Genomic DNA, 24,990 nt, shown 5'->3' with positions numbered 1-24,990 from the left:
AAAGAAAAAAGAAAAAGGCAATGGTGTACGCCCTGTATATACCACTTCAGGGTCCACTAAACAGACCCGTTACTCCACAGAAAGACACCTAGTAATCTCTTTAGCTCAAGTTCAAGTTCCCAGACAATTTTCCCAATTTAGATTATGGCTACACTAACTGGAGGAAACAAAAGTCTTATGAGATAAAAGGTAGGAAACAGAAGCAGTTATAGTCCATGAATATTTCCATCAAGAACTGAAGTGTTGGGCTGGTCAGATAGCTCAGTGGACTAAAGCACCTGCTTAGGCAAGCACTAGGCGACCAGGGTTCAAACCCCCGCACCCAGGGGCATGCTGAAACAGGAAACAAGACTGGGCATGGTGGCGCACCTGTAATCCCAGTGCTTGGGAAGCTGAAAAGGGAGGATCATTGCAAGTCTGATCTGTGCAGTGAAACCCTATAGACCTTGTACTGATTACAATGAAAAGAGAAAGATTTAAAACAAAACAAAACAAAACAAAACAAAAACAACAACAACAGAAACGCCATCTACTGTGAGCAAGGGCATACTGAGAGGAACACTAATATTCTGCCCTTGGACAGGCAACATGGTTCAGCCTTTCTAGAATGCCACCTAGAAACATGCTGTAGAAACCCAGGACGCTAATACATTTAATTCTCTAATTCAACTCTCAAGAATATACATCAGCATATTACCAAATGTGGACTAATATATATCAATATCATGAAGGGTTGCTCCAAAAACATTTTTTTTTGTTGTTGTTTTTATATGTTAGAGAAGGGTCTACAGGGTGGTCAGGGTCTCACTACTAGATCGGACTCATAGTGATCCGCCTGTTTACAGCCTCCCAAGAGCTGGGATTACAGGCACCCAGTCTCAATTGCTGTCTCAGCACGCCCTAGGGATAGGTCCGGCATGGCAGTCCTGGGGATCGAACCCCCGGCCCCTGTGCCTGCTTGTAGGTGCTTTAATCCAGAGCTATTTGGCCAGCCGGTTTTGTTTTGTTTTTTGTTTTTTTTTGTAAAAACATTTTAAGTAATTTAGATTTCTCAATTTTTATAGTTCTTCTTAGAAACCTTTAATAAGCGCCCAACTCATTTCTATGAGATTTAGTTTCCTTTATTATCACAACACTCTTAATTCCTGATTGGCTACCCAACTGCCCTATCAGTTTATAATATATATGAAGGGCTTGAATGACATGTCTCAGTTACAAGAATTTTGTATGACACTATGCATAATGGCCTCTAAATACGGCTGAGTGAAAAAAAAAAAAAAAATGTCCTGGAGTTGAAACATTCTACAGAAATAAAACAACCATCAAAATACAGTATTAACAAGAATTTCTCACTAAGTGGCAATTTTAGAATCCTCCTTTAAATCACTTTCATCTGTTCTCTGACTTACAGTAACACTTCAAACTCTTCACTGCACAAAAAAGAAAGTCTAATCACAGAGGGCTGTACTGATTTCAACATCAGAACTCTTCAAATAACATTCCCGTAATAAACACCATCCATTAATTCAATAAAATGATGTCACCCATTGCAATGACTATGATAATGTGATTGCTTTGAAGCCCATCTGGAAGAAGGTACACTTTCACAGATGGCTCCTGTGTAGACGACCAGCCATGAACTGAAATGCCTACAGATGCAAGACACAGAATATCTCTCTGGTTAGCATTTCCCCCCAAAATAACTCTTGACTCTAGTACTCAAACTGCACAAAGTGTATGCATCTTAGAGTGCAACATATCCAGGCTAGTGACTACGTAGGAAACTTCTATATGTCCTTATCTAAAATGCAATACAAGTAACTCCAAATCAAAATTAAGTAACAAGTGGCACTACAGGCCCGCTGACTGAACACCAAGATTACTGGTACCTTAGTTCACACACTTCAGTTTGTTCCTTAGTGCTGGGGAAGATGGCTACAGTCAAGTCCCATTACCTGATGCAGTTTGCCAACAGAACCAAAATTTTGCTGAAGGCATTTGTTTGTGAGCCACCAATGCCAACGAAGCCTTTCTACGTGTCACTGCATTCCGAGAAGCACACCAATGCCAATGAAGGAGGCACTTTCCCTGCAGGAAAAGGTTTCCTCGGGTCCACACTGCCCTCTGCCACCGTGTCCTTGTTCTACACGCATCAGCACCTTGTGCTCCCCCACAAAACCAGGAGAATTCAAGGAAACCCACGGGGTACTGCTAACAGAAAAGAAGTGCTGGGTGAAGACAAATGCTATCACTAAATGTAGGAAAGTTTATTTTTGTATTGTTTTCACTATAAGAAAAGCCTGCTGCATCTCCTGGGCCTGTGCTTCTCAGATTTTAAGAAGCATAAGACTGACCTGGGAATCTTGATAAAACACACATTTTTATTCGGGCAGTCTAAGGTGGGACTTGAGAGTATACATTTCTTATAAGCATCCAGAATGTCCAGTTGAGTAGTAAGGTTTTAGAACACAAAGAAATTTCTAAATGAAAGAAAAAAAAGACACATGCACAATTCCATTTCCTGGGTTTTGTGGCTGTTGTGTTCTTCTTCAGTAGTAAACAATGATTATTTCCCTGATGTTTAATCAAGGTTGTTTCTGACTCTCACTACTGGAGATTCTGCAACTCAAAATAATTACAATGAAATTCCCCTAAGCATTCTGAGACTCCACACTTCCAGGAGTGGAGAACCAGTGCCTGTACTGGGACAGCAAATCTAGAAAGTCTAAATCCCAGGGAAAAGTCTTCCAGTGCCTACAACAGTTCCCACATGCCTGCGAAGCAGTCAAGTAATTCAACAAATGACTACATAACTTAGTCCAGAAAATGAAAAGTACCTGGTTAAGGTTTTTTGACTATTTGGAGGACACCTAAGCAGAAAACAAAAGTCTTCTAAGCTAAAATGCCACCTTCTTTCTTTCTTTTCTTTTTTGCAGAACCGGGGATTGAACTCAGGCCCTTGTGCTTGCCAGGCAAGTGCTTATTTTACTCAGCCATCTCCCCGGCCCCATCACCTTACTTCTACTACACATTTTTAATAATCATCTGTCTACCCACAATGATGTACATTTTGTCAGAAAGACAGAACTACCTGAACAGGCTGAAGCCAAACAATCAGCTAGCCACCTCCAAGGAGCCCTAAGACAGACACACGCTGGGCCCAGGAAGACCTTCCAAGGTCTCCCCCTAATCCGCAGGCTGCTCTGCTCAGCATTTGGACTCGGCCAAGGAAGAAACCCCCAGAGCAGTCTTCGTCCACTGAAAAATGAAATTCTTGCAGCAGCAAGTCAGCCCAGAAGCCAAAATCCTACACATGACCTAAGAGTAAATCAAAAGCTTAATTTGCTGGAAGACATAAAAACAAAACTAACAATTTCCAGTGTGAAAAATGAACAGCTTCAAAAGCAATGGAATGATAAAGACACGGGAAGCTCTCACAGCAAAATCCATTTGTGAGTATCTATTTGCTACCTACAAAAAATAATTCTTTCTGGTGGTAGCCAACAAAAAGATAATAAAATTCATTGGATAGGGAGACAATGCACTTATCCACCTCAATTTCCTAGAAAAACCTCAAAAAGATAACTGGTGTCAATGAATCAAACACTATCGACTACTGTTTTCCATTTTTTGGTGATCAAGACCTATTATTTGAGCATTATAAATATTAAAACTGCCCCCTAACTGCTCACTTAGTATGTTCCATTGTCTGATCCAAACAAAAAAATTCTTTCCAATAATACTACAAAAGATCAACTCATAAGATTTTTAAAGAAGATTTAACATTATGTTTAAACTCACTTAAGAAGCTTGAGCTTGTAAAGGCCTGCAGCTATCAGAATGCTATCAGGGAAAGATGGGAGTGCCACGGACGCTAAATACTACTAACACACAGGAAATTGAGTCTCTAGATGATGTGGAAAAGATGGCTTATAAAGTTAATGAGATATTACTTAAGGCACAAGAAACAATGTGGCCATTAACAGTGAGGATGAACCAAAAATGCTCTCATCAAATATAATGAAACTAATGAAAAGCACAACAATAACTAAGGCAGACACAAAAATGAAATAAAACTCAGGGAAAGGCTACACTGCAACACACACACACACACACACACACACACAAAAAGGTAGCTATGGTAGCAAGTTTTAGCGAATTGCAAGTAAACTTAAGAGGGCAAAAAGGAAAGAACCCCAACCATCAAAAGTTGTGCATTCAACTCAAAAGAGCGAATTTCCCAGGGATACCAAAGAGCCTTAAAGGCTAGCTTAGATGGATTTCGTTGGGTAGGAAAGTAAAAAAATAGGACTAACCTTCCAAATTCTAAAATGCTCTGCTTTGTCTCTTATTTTAGCCCTTGGTAACAATAATATTACAATCTTTAGGCAGAAGCTTTAAACAGAGATGGAACAAAGAGATGAAAATTTCATCAAAACTGCAAGTTTCTTCAATTTCAAAGCAGGCATATATTTTCAATTTAAACAACAAAAAGAGGGCCATGTTGATGTGAGAGGAAATAAATAATCGAGAAAACCTGTGTGTAATTCACAGTTCTATCTTCAGTAGCCCTTTCCAAGGCTGCTGAAATATTCATTTTTTTCATCTCAAAGTTCATCCGGAAATTATGAGACTATCAGTTGACTTTTGCTAACAAATTTCTTTGAAAATTTAATATATTTTAATATCTTATAAGATTTAATATATCAACTAAATACAGATCAAGTGTGTCTCAAGAGAAGTTTGCATCCAACTCAAGATGTGCTAACTGCACAATGAAGTTGAAGATTTAGTAAAAAAATAAAGAAAACATTGGTAGTTGTTTAGAACGACTATAAGTAAAAGTAACATTTTAGATCTAGCTGGTTAAATAAAATGTTTTCTTTTTTCTCGTGTTGTACAGGACAGGCTCCTGTAAAGTGTGCTCTTTCCTGGTGCTACGGGTTGGCAGTGCTGAGAGGTGCTGGACCCCTGTGTGGGCGCAGTAGGCTGTTGGGGATGTGTGCTGGGACGGACTGAGACCCGGGCCCTCCTGCTTGTCAGCTTCCACACGGTGCGCAGCCTCTCCACCACGCGCTCCTCACCAAGACATACTGCCCTGTCCCAGGCCCAAGGAGCAGGGACAAGCAACCGCGGCCCAAAATCTCTGAAAGGGCCAGCTAGAATAAATCATCTTTTGCTTTCAGTATCTTGTCACAAGAGAGAAAGGTAACATGTGAATTATCAATCCTTTTTCATCTTCCTACAGCATTTACCAAAGCTTGGTCCATGTGGTGACAAAGACTCTAGTTGGCCAAAGTTGGTACATACTCTTAACCTTCTCCCAGGTCCCTCTGCACTCTTCCTTGAGAAATTCAACCTTAGCAGAAGAGCTCTGCTAAAGCAGCTCAGTGAGGCGAGCCAGGACCCTCCATCCACATGCCATCACCCCTGATACCCGATCACCCTTCACCTTCCCTCCCCTGCCTCTCAGGGGATGTTGGCCCATCTGGCCTGTCTTCAGCAAGGACCACCTTAGCGAAGGCTTGGCAAAATCGCCTTTACTTCTGATGCTTCTTAGTAACTTCCTGTACTCTGCCCTTCCACCCTGCTCTTTGCTGTAACCTGCAGAGTTGAGCTCAATCTGCCACCCTGACGCCAAGACCTGGCCACATGGTCCTCCACCTACCTCTATCATCCTAACTAGTCTCCCCCATAGCACACTCTAACAACTATCACTGGATAATCTCTTTACCAGTGGGTGTTCAAGAAGTGCGGAATGAGCAGAGAAAACTTTGTAGGCAAGTATAACATAGCACATAAAGACCAAAATTGCTTTTATTAAAAAAATTCACAGACCAGCTATTTTCTACGGAAGCGATACTAAAAACTCCCTTATTGGGCTGGGGACATGGCTAAATAGAATAAGTGCTTCCCTAGCAAGTGCAAGGGCCTGAGTTCAATTGCCAGTTCCACCAAAAAAAGAAAAAATATAAAAAAAAACTCCCTTATTTGGTATGATGGAAATATAGGTGCTCCTCAATCTGCTATGGGATTATTTTCCAATAAACACAATGCCTAATCTACTACCCATCACAGTTTAGCAAGAGATCTCTGCGCACGACAGAGCATTACTTGTTTCACCTCAGTCGTGTCCCTGCCCAGACACTGCCACAACTCCTCGAATGCACCACTGAGAGAGGTATCATATAATCTGTCACCCAGGAACAATCAGAATTCAAACTCTGTACTGTGTCCCCTAACATTACGTATGCTAAATAAATCCCAACACCACATCAGATTGAGGCTAAATCTAGCAGTAAGGTCTTTAAGCAAGTAAAAAGAGGTCACATGGGAAGGCCCTAGGCCAGGATAACTGGTGCTCTCCTAAGAGCAGATCACTGAGAAGATGGACCAAGGGGCAACTATGGAGGAGCTGGAAAAGGCAGCCATCTGTGATCCAAGGAGAGGCCCAGAGGAGAGAGCACATCACAACACTTGGAACTTGGACTTCTGGCACCCAGAACTGTGAAAAAGCAAAGGTTTATTGCTGAAGCCAACGCTCTGTGGGGCTGCTGTTTACAGCTGCCCTAGTAAGCTAATACCTGGTTCCAAACCCTTAAAAACTTTCCAAAAACAGGATGCAGTTTTTGTCTTTATACTGAAATTACATTTTTTTTGTCTTTATACTGAAATTACATTGAGCTACAAATTCAGCTCCTCACTCACTTTGGTATTATCTGAGATGTTCAACAGTCATATGTACCTAGTGGACACAGTACTGGCCAGGACAAATCCAGAATACCGAAAAGCCAGAAATTTCTAACAAACATCCTCATTGAAAAGAGAACAGGAAACGTATTTCTATTTATTCAATCATTATTAATCTTCAGAAATACTACTGCGCATGACTCAAACCCACTATTTTACTATGCTTGTGATTTTCTGAAAACACTTTAGACTGAGTCTTACACATGAACATTACTAGGCTTCTGGAGTGTTCTGTTGCTAAAAAAACACAGAGAACCCGTGCAGGTTACTGGTAACAGTACACATTTACCATTGGGAGGGGTCAAGACTCTAGACTCCCAAATTAACCACTGGTGGGCCAGGAAGATTGTTCAGCAGTCTAAGCACAAGGACCTGAGTTTGATAATCGGGACCACATGCCATGCAAGCCCTGCACCGAGCCAGCTACTGAAACCAGGCGTGGTGGTGCACACCAGTAATCCCAGCACTGGGGAGGCTGAGACAGAAGGATCACTACGAGTCCAAGCTTCATAGCAAGACCCTGCACCAAATAAATAGATTTTACATTTTTTTAAAAAAGCAAATTAATCACTGGTAACTGAGGATCTCAATATGCATGCTGTTTTATTATGCCTTTTGTTCATTCAGCCAGGAGACTGGCCTCAAATTCACAATCTTCCAGCCTCAGTATAATGAAGGTTGCCACTCATCTTTAAACAGGAATTTTCAACCCAAAGTAAATATCTAGAAATATCAGAAACAGCATTAATACTATATAATATGGCAAGATTCATTACCAGTTACCAAGGAGACAAGGAAAGTGTATCAGACCCACAATAATTTCATGCATCTATTGATAAGATTCAATATGTAAGAAAAAAATACAGAATTTGATTAATAAAAGTTCTTACCTAAATGTAACAAGAACTTTCAGCTAACTGTACTAAGCAAATTTACAGAAGTAAAAAGACAGCTCCCTTGAAAATTAATCAGAAAAACAATATAAGGATTTCAGAAAAATCAATGTATAAAATTTCTTGTAACTCCCTAAAGTATTTGAATTTCTATCTCTCCTCTCCCTGTCTCCCTCCCTCCCTCCCTCCCTCTCCCCTTCCCTCTTCCCCTTTTCCCCTCTCTCCCTGTCTCTCTCTCCTTTCTTCTTTCTCTTCAAGACTGGGTCTCATGGGGCTGGGGAGATAGCTCAGTGGAATAAGCACTTGCCTGGCAAGCTCAAGGACCTGAGTTCAATCCCTGGTTCCGCAAAAAAATAAATAAATAAAAAAGACTGGGTCTCACTTGCTATGTAAGCCAGTTTCACTGGGCTGAAACGCACAGTGATCCTCCTGCCTTAGCCTACTATACCCAGCTCAAAGCCTCTCCTTCTTAAACTTCTTCTTATACTGAATATTTTACAATTGCTCAGGTACTTAACATTTAGATATGTTCATATTTTACTAACTGCTAAGAAACTAAGTGACATGCCAAGGTATCAGAATCACTAAGGACCCCTACAACTTCAGCTTCGGGCAGTCTTGTAGTTCCAAAGGCTTTCTATACTCCATTGAAGCCCTAGAGCTACACCTCGGCACTGTGCGTTATGTTAGTTATACTGATGATACGTCACACAAGTATGTTGACTTGATCAGATGGGAACTAATAATACTTAGAATGGTAACTAGATTTAAAATAAACCTCAAAAAGACTAATTCATTCACAACTCCCAAAATGATCAGCCTCAGGAATCTTTGAAAAATTTAAGTGTATGTACATAATCTTTTAACAAACTGATGATAGCATGAAATTTGTGAAGATCCAATTATGTGAAAATAGAAAGGGATTTAAACTCAGAAATCATCACAATAAGTGAGTGATATTACATAACCATATACTGTGTATTTTACTCCATCAGATCCACTTAAGAGTGAGGCAAAGGCTTGAAAATATCAACAAGGTCAAAAGGAGTTAGGAATATAAGAAGCAACACTGTTGGCATTTAAAAGAATAAATGAAATGTGTAAGTGGTCTTCACTGGAAAACAAGAAACTTGGGAAATCATTTTTGGCACTGAAATGCAAACATGGATGAATATTATAAAATTTTGTCATTAGTGTTAGGGACTTAAGCAACCTGTTTTAAAAACTGTATTTAGAAAATAATGGAAAGATGTAAGTATAAATTTATTGTCTATGAAGTTTGTAGATCATGAACTATTCCTTATGAAACGTTACTTCACTTTCTCTCACATTTTCTAACCTGCAATGATCTGCAGGCGATGGTCTGTGCGTGGGCGGAGTGTCGCGCAGGGTTTACTGTGATCAAAGGCTGCCCACAGGGCAGGCCGCCGGGCGCAGGGAAGAGCGCAGCCTCCAGCTGCTCCAGCGTCCGCGCACTGGTTGGAGGAACCGCCGCCAGGGAGGGCCCCGCCCCTGCTGCCCTTCAGGACAAGGGGATCCCGCCTGCACCCCACCGCCCGCACCCCACCGCAGGCCGCCATCCAATGCCTTCACGGGGCTGCAAACACAGGAGCCGCCCAATCTTGGACCTTGAAACTGCAGAACAACCCTCAATAAACCATCTTTCGTTCTAAGAAGCTGGGGTCAGATATCCCGTGGAGCTGATAAGAAGCTTAATACCCTAAACATACGCTACGCCATAAAAACTGCGCAGTAATCCCTACACTCTACTCCAGGAAAGCTGAAAAAGAGTTTGGTTTTATTAGCCTAGAAATTAAAAGATCTGCACCTGCTAAGAGCTTGGGGAGAACATAGAAAAGTAACGATCCTAAAGATGTGACTCCACCTTTGACAGCTAAATACTTACCTTTTTTTTTTTTTTAGCTAAATAATTTTTTTTTCAGCTATATACTTAAAACAAGTCTTCACTCTTCAGATGGTTTCAAGCAGCTGTGACTATAAAACTCTGTGGTCACCAGGCCCACAGGCACTGAACTCAGTAAAAAGTACATTTGTATGAATATATTGAAGACATTTGTATTTACAAACTTTTAAATAGCATGTCCTCCAGTTAAATATTCTTTACTTTAAAAAATCTTTATTATTTCTTATTTTGGTTTTTTGGCAGAACCGGAGATTGAACTCAGGCCCCTGCACTTGCCAGGGAAGCACTTATTCTACCGAGCCACCTCCCCGGCCCCCTATTATTTCTAAATATTTATTTATTTACTTCTGTATTTGGTACAGGGTGTCAGTACGCAGCTCGGACTCCTAGGGATCCTCCTGTCTCAGCCTGCACCACACTGGGATTATAGGCCTGCACTACCACACCTGGTTTCATTTGTTGGCACTACATGCGGTACCAGGGATCGTACCCACGTCCTTGTGCTTGCCAGGCAGGAACTCAAGACTGCTGAGCCATCTCCCTGGCTCTAAAAGCCTTTAAATAAATTTAAAAGGCAATGAGAAAAACAGCTAAGATGTTTTCAGTCCTTATTATATATCCATGTTAAATGCTTTACAAATTTTCCTTAGTCTTCACAACAGCCCTCTTCAGAAATTATCCACCATTTTCCTTGCTTTATTGATGGAGGGAAAAAAATCAAGATTTAAAGAACTATATCCAAAATATAGAAAGAACTCCTGTAGGGGCTGGGCAGATGGCTCAGTGGTCTAAGTGCCTGCCTGGCAAGTGCAAGGACCCAGGTTTGATCCCCAGTACTGAATGCCGTGCTAGCCCTGGAACCACAAGCACAGAGTGCCATCACCAAATCTAGGCATAGTGGTGCACGCCTACAATTCCAGCACTGGGGAGGCTGAGACAGGAGGATCACCATGAGCCCAAGCTGCTAGTGAGACCCTGTATCCAATAAATAAGTAAAAAGAAAGAACTCTTGTAATTGTTTTTAAGGTGCTTAACATAAACCCCCAAAGAGCTGGGGATATACCTCAGTGGCACAAGTGCCTGCTTGGCAAGGGCAAAGTCCTGAGTTCAATTCCTGGTACAATAATATCCCCAGTGCAAAAATAGATGAGACACACTTCATAAGATAGGCAGAAAGAGCAGTAAGTGTATCATATGATAATCTATTTGTCATAAAGAAAATGTTAATGAGTCACATAAATACCTCTACATGCACTTCAGAACATTTAATAACTTAAGTATCTGGAAACAGAATTTCAGGTAATAAATTCAGCATGCTCTAAGGGCAGAATACTGTACTTGGCACAGGTGTTCACATAAGGACCTATTGGGTAGTTCCGCTACACCTGGTCATGGAGAGGCGAATGAAAAGACGCAAGCGAGGAGAGGCAGGGAGAGGCCAGACACCAGAAAGCCTTCACGCCCAGCTAAGGGCTTAAAATGTGGAAACACACTGGTAGGCAACTGTACCATTTTGCAGAGGACACAGGGCCCACTCACATGCGTACGTGACGCCACCGGTAACTCCTAGGTGGCAGTCTTGGACAGCACGTCACTGCGCTGATTGCTCCAGGCAACTAGAATATGGGCAAGCTTCTATGCGTGTAAACAAACCTAAATTGCCTACTATAAAACAGTGGGAACTATTCGTTCCCTTTAAACTCTGTGGGACAGCCTTGTTCTGTGAGATCTGCCATACGCAAAGCAGTAACTACTGGTATATTAGCTAAGCAAAGCAGAACCATGACATGGAGCACGATTTAATTGACTTTTTTTTTTTTTTTTTTTTTTGAGACAGGGTCCCATTATGTGGTTCAGGCTGGCCTCAAACTTACAGCAATCCTCCTGCCTCATCCTACAGAATGCTGGGATTACCGGCTGATGCCACCACACCCAGCTAACTGACTTTCAGGGTAGAGAAAAGGCTTTTTCTTAATCGACTATTCCAAAGGGAGAGGGCAAATGCATTTTCAAAACTTCCTTCTCCTGCAATAAATTTCCCTGTCCTCCACAGTCTAATTTTGTCCTTCTGCTCAATCACGCATCTGGAATCTCCAGCAGCACTCTTCAGCCCAACCAGACCTTCTGGATACGTTGCCCCCACGGGAAGGCTGTAGTGCCCAGAGGCGGCTCGGAGCTCTCTCCCGAGTGGCCTGTCACCTGCACAGCGGTTCCGATTCCCCTGTGCCTCCCTCACGTTAAACTCGGCACTCTTCTGAAGACCTAGCTGACACCCCCTCCACCCACAATTTCTTTGCCAACTCCGGCCTGTTCCAGTTTCCCTCAAAGCCTGGAGATTCTTTTGAGAGCTTCACAATACCTAATGAAACATCTAACTAGAATCCACCTTGTTTTGTTCCTGACTGTCCCGTGAGATCGTGTACTCCTGGATGAAAGCCATCTACTCCACTTCTGTGCAGCCCACAGCACCCAGCACCAAGCACCCCTCTTGGTACCAGGAATCCAAATACACCGCTCCACTCAGCAACTTCAGTTTTAGACCCCGACCCCACTGACATGCTCCCATAAAGACACAAAAGTACTACAATCAAAGATACATTATTGAATGTATCAATAAAAAACTTAGAAATAAAATAAATGCCTGTTAACAAAGACAAGAGTCCGTGTTGTCCATAAAAACACAACTTGCAGTATCTCTGCCTGTGGTCCACACACTCGGCGAAGATGTTGCAGAAAAGGTGCAAATTTATCCTATTTTTCACTGTTTATCCATACATACACATAATTCTGAACAACACTAAGGCTTTTCATTCTTTTTTTGTGTGTGTTTAGTACAGGGTCTACAGGGTCTCACTATGCAGGACTCATTGTGACCCTGTTTTCAGCCTCCCAAGCACTGGGATTACAGGCACGCGCCCCCACACCCAGTCTCAATCACTGTCTCTGCAGCCCAGGGGCAAGGCCAGCAGAGCACACCGGGAATGGAACGCCTGGTCCTTGAGTCTGCCTAAGCAGGCGCTTTAATCCACTGAGCTATCTGGCCGGCCCTTTTTCATTTGTTTTTTGGTTTTGTTGGTGGTTTCTTTTTGTTGCTACTGTAATTTTGTGGTTTTGAGTTTTCTTTTTGCTAAACTCAGGCCCTCAATAACACTAGATGCACACTGTACCACTGAGGCTCCGCCCCAACTATCACATAAAGTTTTAGGGTAAGAAACCTCTAATAAGTATCATGGGATTTTTTTACTTTAGAAACACTTCTATTTTGTTTGTGGGGGGAAATACAGAGGATATCTGAAGCAAAAAATATTTACATATTTTAATGCACTGCTCCAGTTAGTCATTTACAAAACAATAATATAAACCTGTTCTTTGAAATACGTAATGGTGATACCTTTTGAAAGCAGCAGGATATATTCACACTCTAGCTTAGACAAGAGTTGAAAAACTGGTAAACACTTCCTTTAGTTACAAAAAAAAAAAAAAAAAGCAGCTTTAAAAGGTATTTGTCATCTTTTTCTGAGACAGTGATCAACCCATAAAATATTTGGTCTCACACTCCGTCTCCTAGCAAATTCTTAAAACTGCAGAGAACTCGCTTCATTATTGGCCAGCCCAATAAGATAAATCCAAGTAGACAGAAGAAATATATCATGCTAACAAATTAAACTCACAGACGTTATAAATACTTCTCTTCCACATAAATATTATATGTTTGATGAAGAAAATTCCTCTACTGAACATGCTGACCTCAAATATTTACTGAATGACTATAAAGGGCCAGGAATTGCACTGTTCCCTACAGCAACTGTTCCATTTTTAAAGAGCTACAGTCAATACTGGACCTAATCTACAGTCAGTATTACTTGCCTGCGGGCCTTGTTTCCTGGTCAAAGCTAGAAATGAACCAGATCCTACAGTTTCACCAATAGGGACAACAGAAAGACAATGACCCCAGGGAGCACAGGACTGGGTGTCTGGGATCTGCACCGGATGGAGTAGTTCAGTTCCCCAAGGCCTTGCTAGGAAGGAACAGACAGAGGGGGCCATAAAAGAACTGAAATGCCTTTAGGCACAGGGACCAACTCCCTGCCAGGAATATAATCATTACATACTGCAAACAAGTACTAAAAAAAAAAGTTAAAATAAGAAATGTTGTGCCCCCCCTCCTCAGGCATGCTGAGATGGCAACTGAGACTGGGAATGGTGGTGCACACCTGTAATCCCAGCTCCTGGGAGGCTGTAAACAGGCAGATCACTATGAGTCTAATCTAGTAGTGAGACCCTCAACACCCTGCAGACCCTTCCCTAAAAACTACAAAAAAAAAAAAAAAAGAAAGAAAGATGTTATTTTTTAAGGAGTCAAGACAGCCTATAAGCTTCAGATAAAAGCAGAAGAGCTGCCTTTCCTTGTAAAATTCCTCCCAACCTTCTCCACCTCAGCCCTGACACTGAGATCTGACTGTCCTTTTCCTTTCCCTTTCCGACTTGCTGTTGAATGTAACAGTTCATACCTATGGAAGCAAAGGGCTTCAGCTGTACTATCTCTTGTACGCTTGCAGTAGTCCTGTGACAATGTTTTACTTTACAAAAGAAACTGAAACACAAAGTCAAATTAAGGGGCAAACCTCGGATTTAAATCCAGAGATTAATTCCTCAGAAGAATCTTTATTATGCAGTACTCATCACCACTACAATACTATTAACCCAGGAAACATCAGCAACCTTCAGACAATAAAGCTCTCAGGTGTTAGTAGTAAATCTGAAAGTCAACCAACCTGAAACAAATGTTTAGCTTTGGAAATGCTGCAGATTCCGCTGGCTAACTGGCAGCTATGAGATTTTAATCCTCAAAATGTTATTAGGTGAGATTTAGTAAAACTTGCAGCGCTGTTTAAAACAGTAATTAAACACCTCATCTCCCAGCCAAGAAAAAAGCGTGTTGGGATGCTCATTCTGTCAGCGTTAGTTCGTTCGTGTGTGAAACACCTCCGCGAGGCAGTTAGGTGCTGTGTAATGACACTTCTGCCAGCAACAGCGCCACAGGTGCAGGAGTGGTCCCGCAGATCAGCCTCGGGCCACCCAGCTACCTTAGAGACGCTCAGTAGCAAGCCTGCAGGGAGGAAATCACAGAAGCACGTGCACCTGTCGGAACCTTCCCATGCCTAACACACGCACAGGAACGCACGTGCACACTGCACTCTTTACACGGCCTCGGGAGTGGACGCCACCTCACTCGGGGCGTGAACTCACTAAGCGGCCCAAATCACGTTCACTAGCCTAACCGTGACCCAGGAACTCACGTTTACAGCAAACACTAAAATGATGAAACTGACGGGGGCCGGGGAGATAGCTCAGTAGAATAAGCGCCTGCCTGGCAAGCGCAGGGTCCCGAGTTCAATCCCGGGTATTGCAAAAAAAAAAAATAATAAATAATCGGTAAATTTTTTTAAAAAGCATCTAACCTTACAGCATCATCACCCAGGAATCAACTAGTACACGTAAGAATAAATGTCACCAGTAAAACTCATTTTCTCTGTCCATGTGAAAAGAGTAACTTGAAAATTTAAACATCCCAGCCAGGCGTGGTGGTGCACGCCCGTAATCCCGGCATTTAGGAGGCGGAGGCCGGAGCATCAAGACCTGCCTGGGCTACAAAGTGAGCGCAAGGCCAGCCTGAAACGCACAGCAAGACCCTATCTCAAAACGGGAAATAAATGAAATTACTCAGTGAGTGCTAGGCTTTTAAGGGGCTGAAGACAAGCACTCACTGCCCTGTCTGGGTAAACGGAGGCAGCGCCGTGGGCTCGGGGAAGGGCACCGTGGACGGGGCACTGACTGCGCTAAGCCCTGAGCTCGTGCTCTGCTGGGGCCGTGCGAGGGCTGGAATTCGGGGCACGCTGCGCCGGCTGCAGGTGAGGACGCGCACCCCGGTCTCTGCACGGCCGGGAGGAGGCTGAGGCAGGAGGAGCCACGCCGCGCGCGGGCCGGAGCACGGAGGCGGGAGGCGGGAGGCGGGCGGCGGGCCGGACCGGCCCTGAGCTCGCCGCGTCCCCGGGGCGGGCACGTGGCCCAGTTACAGTACCGGCGGGCAGCAGGGGCTCCAGCGGGGTGAACGCACGCTCCATGGCGGGGTAGGCGCCTCTGCTTTAAAGAAGGAAAACAGCGCCGAGTTAGCACCCCAGTCTGCTCAGACTGCCCGCCGTCCCGCCTGCCGCACCGCGCCGCCCCGTCCCGACCGAGGGCTCCGGTCCCCGCGCGCGCCCCCTCCCCCCCTCCATCCGGGCACCCGCACGGCGAGGCGCGCCCCTCCCGCCGCTCCCCCTCCCGCGCCGCAGCTGCACTCACGCGGGCAGAAGGAGCCCCGAGCGGCGGCGCGAGCGCGGGCGGTTCAGGGGAGGCGATCGGCTGCTCGACGCTCGGCTGAGAAGCCTAGGCGCGCGGCCCGCGCTGGCGGATTGAGGGCCCCGGATGTCCCGCCCACTTCCGGAAGCCGCGCGCGCACTGGCCGGCTGCGTCTTCGGGGCCGCCGACTCCGGCTCCCCCGCGGCCGGGCGGGTCCGCGCTCTCGGCCCTGCCGCTGGCCGCAGGCGCCCTCCCTAAAGCGCCCCTTGTTCAGAGTCGCTGCTTCCGGCCTTTTGTGAGAGCACAGCTCGCGCGCTCCGGAAGGAAGGACTGCGGAGCCGCTCGGGCGCCCCGGAGGGTCTCGGCGCCCGGCAGCCGAGCGGGACGCGGGAGTCTCGCGGGAGCCGCCGGCCTGCGTGCGTGTGCGCGGTGCGGACTGCAGAACGTTCCCGAAATCCGCTTTGCGGGATGCAGTGGGAGATCCCTGGCTCGGATGCGCCAAGCCCAGAGTTCGGGTCCAGCACACCACCCCTCCAAAAAAAAAAAAAAGATACAATTGAGACTAAGGCTATCTGGGCATACGGGGAAAAAATTAGTACGTGTAACATACAGCTGGTGGCTGCATCTACAACGCATAGAGAACTAGAAATGCATCGATAAAAGATAAACCGATGAAATCGTATAAATATGCAATCATAGATACTCATGTGGCAAATACGCGTGGTTTGTGGGTGAATGAGATTATTTATCTGCCAGATAGTGAATAATATTTTTGATAGGAAATCATTTAATAAGGAAAAGGTACCTTTATTGAGCAGTTATTATGTTCCTGTCACGGTGGAAGGTTTTATATTTTTGTTTACCCTACAACGTATGCTCTCAGAGAGCAAGCTTGCTCCTTATTAATCGTCACGTTGTGACACAGCTGCCAGTTATAAAAAAGCAGTCAAAGAGAATTTATCGAGTGCTTATAGTAGAATAGTTGGCGAGTGACTAGACTGCTACTTTTGGTGTTCTTGCAGCTGGCCCATCAAGTTATCTGCAGAAAACCGACCACAAACGCACACTTTATCTGCCCTAGAATGGATATCTCACCTATGATCATAGTTTGTCGTTCATCCCCTCATTTGATTCAGCATCCTCTATTAGATCATTTGGTCCATAGGGGACGAACCATATCTGTGTCATTCATTGCTATTTCTCTAAACGGTATGCTTTAACTAATGGTAAATTATCTGTAAAATAATACATGCTGAGATAGGAGGAAATTTTATAGAATATCATACCAGCCATTGTTGAAAAGAGTACAGTTGATCAATATGTTGATGTGGAAAAATGTCAGCAACAGTAAGTTGAATAAATAAAAATGGCAGAATGATCCCATTTATGATTTTACATATATTGGAATATCCTTAAGAGATGAGTTGTTCAAAATGTCTGATAGCTGAGCACAAGGAGTGAGGTAACTAGGGTACAAGATGTTGTAAATAATACTTATTTTCTACTTTTGTATTTTGCTATGATTTTTTAGGGGTTTTTTTTGGGGGGGTACTGGGAATTGAACTCAGAACCTAGCGCTTGCCAGGCAGACACTGCACTGCTGAGCCATATCCTACTCTTCTTCTGTCTTGTTATGTTAACGTGCTTAAACACATTTTTTACTTTTAATCAACACAGTAATTCCACATTTACAGGATACAGTCCAACTACCCATCTATACAATGCATAGTGACCAGATTAGGGTAACTAGGATATGTGTATTATTTATTCATACTTAAAAGATTCAAAATCCTCTCTACCAGCTATTTTGAAATATTCAGTTGGTGGTTGCTAACATACTGTGCCAGAGAACATCGAAAGTTACTCATCCTATTCAAGTGCACCCCTGTACCCTCTTCCCTGCTTCCTTACTTGCCCCACGCCGTTCCTAGGCTCTGGTTTCCACTATTTTGTTACCTACATTTGTCTTAGTTGATTTTCTCGTGTTGGTAGGACAAATATCCTGGACACCCAGAATTCAGGAACAGAAGGTTTACTTAGCTCACAGTTTGTGGAGGTTTCAGTCCATACTCAGCTGGCTCCAAGGCAGAGCAACACATGGCAGAGAGCAACCCTTCTTGGCAGCAGAAAACAGCAAAAAGCCAGGGCAAAGGGAGGAGGAGCTGCAGCAGTGGGGGCAGAGAGCAAGTCTGGCTCCCTTATGTTGCCTTCAGGCCATCTGCCCCAGGCTGGGTGTAGTATTCACACCCTTAATCCCAGCAGCGCATACACCCATAATCCCAGAACTAGACCAGGAACTAATCACAAACTCTAGAAGCTCACCCCATAACTGCATGAGACTTTGGAGGGACAACTATACACAAACCATAACATTTAACTTCTCAGCTTGGATATATAAGTGAAATCATGTGGTATTTGTCTTCATGAATTACCTCACGTAACAAATGCATCCTCCAGTTATATCCATGTCTCAGCAAATAAAATTTCATCATTTCTTAAAGCTGAAGAATATTCTAGTCTGTGTGTAGAACTCTTTTGTATTCTTTATTCACCCTTCAGTGGGCACCTGCTTGGTTCCATATCTTGGCTGTTGATGCTGCTGCAGTGAACAAGGAAATGTGGATCACTCTTTGACAGTCTAGTTCCAATTCCTTTGGATACACACCCGATAGTGCAATTACTAGATCATGCGATGTTACTAATTTTTCTGGGTTATTTTTAATACCAGGGATCGAACTCAGGACCTTGGGCTTGCCAGGCAGGCACTTAAGCCGCTGAGTCCTCTGCCTGCCTCCATGTTACTATTTTTTTTTTTCCTAGAGAATCGTCATCCTATTTTCTATAATGACTTTACTAACTTATGTCCCTGTTAACAGTGTTTGAGAGTTCTTTCTCTGCCTCCTTGCCAATATTTCCTTTTTCTTTGTTCTTGTTTATATCTCATTGTGGTTTTGCTGCCTTTCCTCCATGGCTAATGAGGCTGAGCATTTGTTCTTCCTTATACTTGTTGACTCTTTCTGTGTCCTCTGAGAAATGGCTGCTCAACTCAGGTTAGATTATTTGGGAGTTTTTTGTGGTTATTTGAATTCCTTATGTATTCTGGCATTTAATTCTTTTCCAGGTGAATCTTTGCGTATCAGTCAGCTCTTTGGGACACAGTGCTCCGTCATTCAAGGTTTAAAGGACAAGGGGCACAGGGTTCTTTAAGAATAAATACCTTAGTTGTCTGTTGCATGTGGAGGGTCTAGCACTGTGGATGTCCTCTTGGTTCAGGGATGATCTTCAAAGGTGGAATGACAGTCCTGTAGACTTAATTCTCTTCTTTGGAAGGCTCTTGTGTATGTGCAAGCTCTGCAGCTTCTCTTCCACATCCCCATTACATTCTGATGCGGCTGCAGCGCAGTAGCTCTTTCTCGCCTTGTTTGGGCATGTTGTAGAGGATGGTATTCCAAGTACTCTACGCAGCATCTTATTAAAGCCAGCATCTGTCCATATCCACACATTTTTACAGTAAGAGCATTAAGAAATTTAAATTTCTAAGGAAATGTACACTAAAAATTTATGGATCACTATTAGTAATTTTGGTACATTTGGGAGTTTAGAGGAAAGGAATATACGTGAGTGGTATTCATGGTACATTTTTCAGGGAAGTCATTCTATAACTTCCGCCAACGTATCAGTTATCTATGGCCCTCGAAGGGTAAACACTACAGGCAAATAGAACCATAGTGCAAGTGTGCGTGATAATAGGAATTATTAGTCTGTAAAGAGACGGGGTGGGGGGAAGAAGAGGCAGACAGAGACAGAGCAGGGCTAAAAATATTTATTAATAAGCACAGAACCTGGGTATTGGGACTTAGCCAAGATCCCCAAATGCCTTTTGAGGGGGTACGAGGGATGAAAAAGGAGAAACTGATTTAGCAATTCACAAAAGGAGGGCCAGGAGGTCAGTGCCGCAGAATGGGCACAGACAAAGGCTCCCAGGCTCATTGCCGTTGCTTTAGTGCAGGGGGAGGGGTACCATGGTTTTTCTGGAACTGTGGAAGAAGTGGTGGAATGGGCAAATTTAACATAAAAGGAACAAGATCCATCCCACACCGGGGTTCTGGCTCACTCTTGCTGTTGTCCTCAGCAGCCCTCATCTTGTCCCATGAGCTCCACATCCTCAGTGACCATCTGGATCTCAGTGGTGCCAAGCAGTGACTGAGAGAAAGTGAGATATCCACATTCCAACAGTGGCCCACAAGATAGCACAAGGAGGGTCTTGGACAGATTCTATTGTCAAGTTATGATTTGTGGTCCCCAACACACGGGCATGCGGACCACATACCATGGAAATCATGGGTGGCTCCAAAGTTTGAGGTAGATGGAGGTTGCTAAGACAAAAATGGAGATGATTAGCAGCTGATTCTTGTGTGTTATGGAAGAAGAAAAGATAAACACCAATGACTTGTGTCTTGGTTACTTTTCTCGTTGCTACCCAACATGAAAGAAGGAAAGGTTTATGTAGCTCACAGTTTGTAGAGCCAGGTCCGTAGCTGACTGACTCCATGGCAGGGCGGCATACCGGAGGAGTATCACAGACCAGGCAGCAAGCAGCAAGCCAGCTACAAACAACAAGCAGCGAGCCTCTTTCTGCCTCTTATATTTAATCCAGACTACTCGCTCACATCCTCAATCCCAGCATCACATTCCAGATCCCAGCATCACACATCTGAGAGCCAGCCGCCTCCCAAAGCCGCAGCTATGACAACATGAGCCTTTGGGGGCACATCTAGCTACAAGCCAGAACAACTTATTTCAAAAAAGGTAGATAAGGAATTTTTTTGTACATGGTATAGAAAAATATATCAAACAGTAATTAAAACTTGGCAATATTGCCAGGCATGATGCCACACACACATGATCCCAGCACTTGGGAGGCTGAGGCAGGAGGATCACTGTAAATTTGAGACCAGCCTGGGCTACAAAGTTAACGCAAGGCCAGCCTAAACTGTATAGTGAGACTGTTGCAAAAAAAAAAAAGAAAAAATAATAATAAATAAATATTTGATAGTATTGTCATAGAAATAGATACCTTGAAAGAGTAAAAATTTAGGGTTTTTTTAAAAAAATGTATTTAGTACAGGGTCTCACTATGTAGATCAGGCTCAGTGATCCTGTTTTCAGCCTCGCAAGCCCTGGGATTACATGCATGTACCACCATGTCCAGTCTCAATCCCTGTCTCAGTGCACCCCGCGGGTGGGGTTGGCACTGGACACCCAGGATCTAAACCCGGTCCCTGCATCTGCCTAAGTAGGCACTTTAGTCTGCTGACCTATCTGGCTCGCCCTAAAATAGAGTTTACAAACTAAACACATGGAAATTTTTTTACATGGAAATTTAGTTTATAATATATTTGACATTTTTGTACTAGCATAAAATATATGACATTATATTTCATAAATATTCTTGATACAACTGTGTATACACAGAAATAAAGTCAATTCATATCTAGCATCACACAAAGGTAAGTTTTTAATTCATTAGCAGTAGAGCTAAAGGTCAAATGCATTATTTTAGTAAAAATTTAAAGGAATAATATTGTTTCCTTGAATTTTTAAAAAAAATTTTATAAAAAGAATGAAAAATAATTTTAAAACACTGGACCCAGTTTAAAAATTGGGTGTGGTGGTGCACCCCTATAATCCCAGCACTAGGAGGCTGAAACAGGAGAATCCCTGAGTCCATTGCTGCATAGGAGACCCTGTACCAAAGACGTGAATTTTTTAAAAAACATTAGAAATGATACAGAATTTTACTAAACAGTGACAGGAATTCAGCAATGATTGTTGGGCCAGGGATATAGCTCAGTGGCATAAGCACCTGCCTTGCAAGCACAAGGTCGTGAGTTCAATCCCTGGTACTGCAAAAAAATTAAAAAAAAAAATTAAAATAAAACCCAATGATTGTTACATTGCATACTGTTTTTTTCAAATTAGTTGTTTGGATTACCAGATCTAAACATGCAAAATTTGTCAGAAAAAAAAAAAAAACTAAAAAGAAAATAATTAAGCATTAATTGTTCCATTCAATAGACCAGTAGAAGTAAGCAGTTCAATTATGCCAGGTATCCTGTGTATATCCATACTTTTTTTTTCTCCTTTCTTTTTTCCTTTCCCTCATCCCATATATTCCTTCCATGAGCAGTTTCTTTCCCTTTCGTGGTGTCTACTATACCTTTCAGATTGTACTTACTCGTTCAGGTTCTTACACTAGCAAGAACATGTGATGTTTTCATACGCAGGCCTGATTTATCTCACTTATGAGTATGGTCTCTAGTTGCATCCATTTACCTGTAAATGCCTTGAGTTTATTTTTTTATAGCTGAGTAATACTGCATTGAATAAAAAAAAAACCACATCTTTTTTAGCCATTCCCCAGTTGATGGGCATTTGGGTTCTTTCCAAGATTTAGCTATGACAAATTCTGTTATCAAAAACATGTCACTGTAGTATGATGTTTTCAGTTCTTCTGGAAAAATTCCCAGGAGGGGACTAGCTGGGTTGAATGGGATCTCTAATCCTGGTTTTCTGAGGAATCTGCACACTGGTTTTCACAATGGTTGCACCAGTCTCTATTTCCATCAACAGTGGACAAGAGTTCCTAGAAGAATATTTGTGTGGTGATAGTCCCCTGCAGAAATTAAAAAACCCAGAAATAACTTAAATTAGACTAAAAGTTTTCAAGCTTCCATAGAGTAAAATTAATACAAAGAGACAAAAGACACATAGAAAAAAATGCGTGCAACATGAACATCAGATTAATCTATTATCCAGAACATAAAGACAGCTTCTCTAAATCAGTAAAGAAAAGAGTTAACCAGGAGTTCCTGGAGGGGAAAAAAATGCCATAAGTATGTAAAATATGCTCAACTCCCTAATAATTTCAGAAATGTGAATGGAAACAATACAATATTTTTAATGCATGAAAAAGATTAATTTTATATAATGTTATAGGATTTTTGGAAATGGAATTTTTATATAACAGCATATTATAGTTGGTTAAATCTTTTCTAGAAGATGGCTTGGATAATTTTACACTAACTTGCTTCTCTGCATTTTGGCTAAGATCAGGTGATAATATTACACTAAATATTATATATCATATTGATATAGGGGAAAAATGATCCCAGTGGATGACCTCCAAGTGATATAGAGGAAAAAAATGAAACTCCTGACCTGAAAGATGCCTGAGATGAGTTCATGTTCTCTAAAACCTAAACAATGAATTTTAGGGACAAATGGAGGTTAAGAGTAGAATATACTTACTGGGGGAAGTTAAGCTTCTGTCCAAGAGAGGGACAGAAGGGAGGCCTGAGCAGGTGGTCCCTGGGAAGCTGTCTTCTCCAGGGACTTTTGTAAAACCATGTGGTGAAGTGGGTCTAAGGTGGCGGTGGACATGGGAACTAGCTTCAGTGGGCATGAGGTGGGACAAAACTATGGTCAACCAATCAGATTACAAGCACCTCTGCTCGGGAACAATTGATTAAATGCAGTACCAAATGAGGAAGCGAGTCACGTAGCAAGTGGGCATGAATACCGGACAGGCTCTCGTCCTGTTGGGGGTTGGGCTAGTGACTCATTTGGACGCTTTCAAGGTGATTGATACTTATTTAGAGTATCAATTCCTGATGCCCATCACTAAGGAAATATGTGGCTGTATTTGTTTCCTCTTTTGTCTTGAGGTCTGTCCCCAAGCAGGAGTGTCTGTCTCTTCCAAAGTTGCAAAGTCATCCTGTCTTCCATATTTTCCTTGAGGGCCTGGCCCTGCCTGACTGCCTATAATATTTCTAGCCTACAACAATGTGATCCAGCTACCCCACTTCTAAAACTTTGTCTTTATTACTTAGCTAAAGTTTTATCTATTTTATTCATATTCTCAGGGTATGTTAGCCTTCCTATTACTGGAATAAATACTTGACACCAATAATTTAAAGAGGGAAAGGTTCATTTCACTAATGGTTTCAGAGGATTCCATCCATGACTGGCTGTCTCAAAGCACAAGTGTCGTGGTGGAAGGGTGTGAGGAGACAAAGCTGCTTAGTTCACAGCCCCTAGGAAGCAGAGCCCAAGAGAACAGAGCGAGGAAAGAAGGGGCCAGCGACGAAGCACACATGTCATGGTTGGACCTTTGGACCACACGCACATACCCAGACCTGTGCTTTCTAGTTCCTAGGTGACAGCTCTGAAGTGAATCAAGCTAACAATGAAGTGTAATCATCACATTCTATCTACCCTTTGTTCACTAACAAGCAAACACATCCTCTTAAACCATATTTTATCCCTGAATATCAACAATAACACCCAGAATTGTGATTTATTAATTCCCTGTGTGTATTCCAAGACAATTAAGCTGATCATTCAACTTAACTAGCACAGAAATAGTTTTTAAAATTCCATTAAATCTTCCTTTTGCTTATTCTTTTCTATTTTAGACACTTACATTTACTTTTTCTTTCTTTTATTTATTTTGGACTTGGTTTACATTTCATTGGAGAGTAAATATGCTAATTTTAGATCTTTTCATCAAATATGAATGTTTAAATCCATATGCTTCCCTGTAGGAGTACTTTTCCTCCACTCCAACACCTTAATATTTTGTTTTGGGGCCGGGGAGATGGCTCAGTAGGATAAGCGCTTGACTGGCAAATGCAAGGATCTGAGTTCAATCCCTGGTTCTGAAAAAAAAAAAAAATTTGTTTTAATTAACATTTTGCTCAAAATATTTCCTAAAATCTTTTCAAATTTGTTCTTGATCTTTGTACATTTAGAACTATGATCTTTTATGTCCAAATAATTTTCAAAATATCTTTTTTAGTAATTTTATTGAGAAACAAATAACAATGAGACAGTTTCAAAACAGGTTAGTAAGACAGTTTCAATAGTTAATACATTGCATATTGTTGTCTTCATAGTAGTTATTCATAGTACAAGATGCAGACATGATATCCTATCCAAACACTATTAGTACAAATCTTTCTTCTCATTGAATTAAGAGAAAGTAGCTGCATATCTATCCTAACTATTTTGTATATATAG

At 42.5% G+C, this 24,990-nt stretch overlaps 1 protein-coding gene across 2 annotated transcripts in view; it reads right to left on the bottom strand.

Moving 5' to 3' along the window:
* Tpk1 (thiamin pyrophosphokinase 1) overlaps nt 1-16,913 on the bottom strand; it is a 428,901-nt gene extending 411,988 nt beyond the window's left edge. Inside the window, exons 1-2 of one of the 2 annotated variants that reach the window (XM_023712886.1) lie at nt 15,913-16,913; nt 15,650-15,711 (exon numbers count right to left, since the gene is read on the bottom strand). In XM_023712886.1, the coding sequence (XP_023568654.1) occupies nt 15,650-15,692 (43 nt within the window). In that variant the 5' untranslated portion in view covers nt 15,693-15,711; nt 15,913-16,913. The remainder of the gene's footprint in view (nt 1-15,649; nt 15,712-15,912) is intronic. The other variant, XM_023712887.1, reaches the window with a different exon arrangement.
* Between the last annotated feature and the right edge of the window lie 8,077 nt (nt 16,914-24,990).

The sequence above is a fragment of the Octodon degus genome, unplaced genomic scaffold (assembly GCF_000260255.1).
Source record: "Octodon degus isolate 3935 unplaced genomic scaffold, OctDeg1.0 scaffold00027, whole genome shotgun sequence".
NCBI classification, from domain to species: Eukaryota; Metazoa; Chordata; class Mammalia; order Rodentia; family Octodontidae; genus Octodon; species Octodon degus.
Note: the sequence above shows the minus strand (reverse complement) of the source record. Positions and strands in the feature narration are given on the sequence as shown.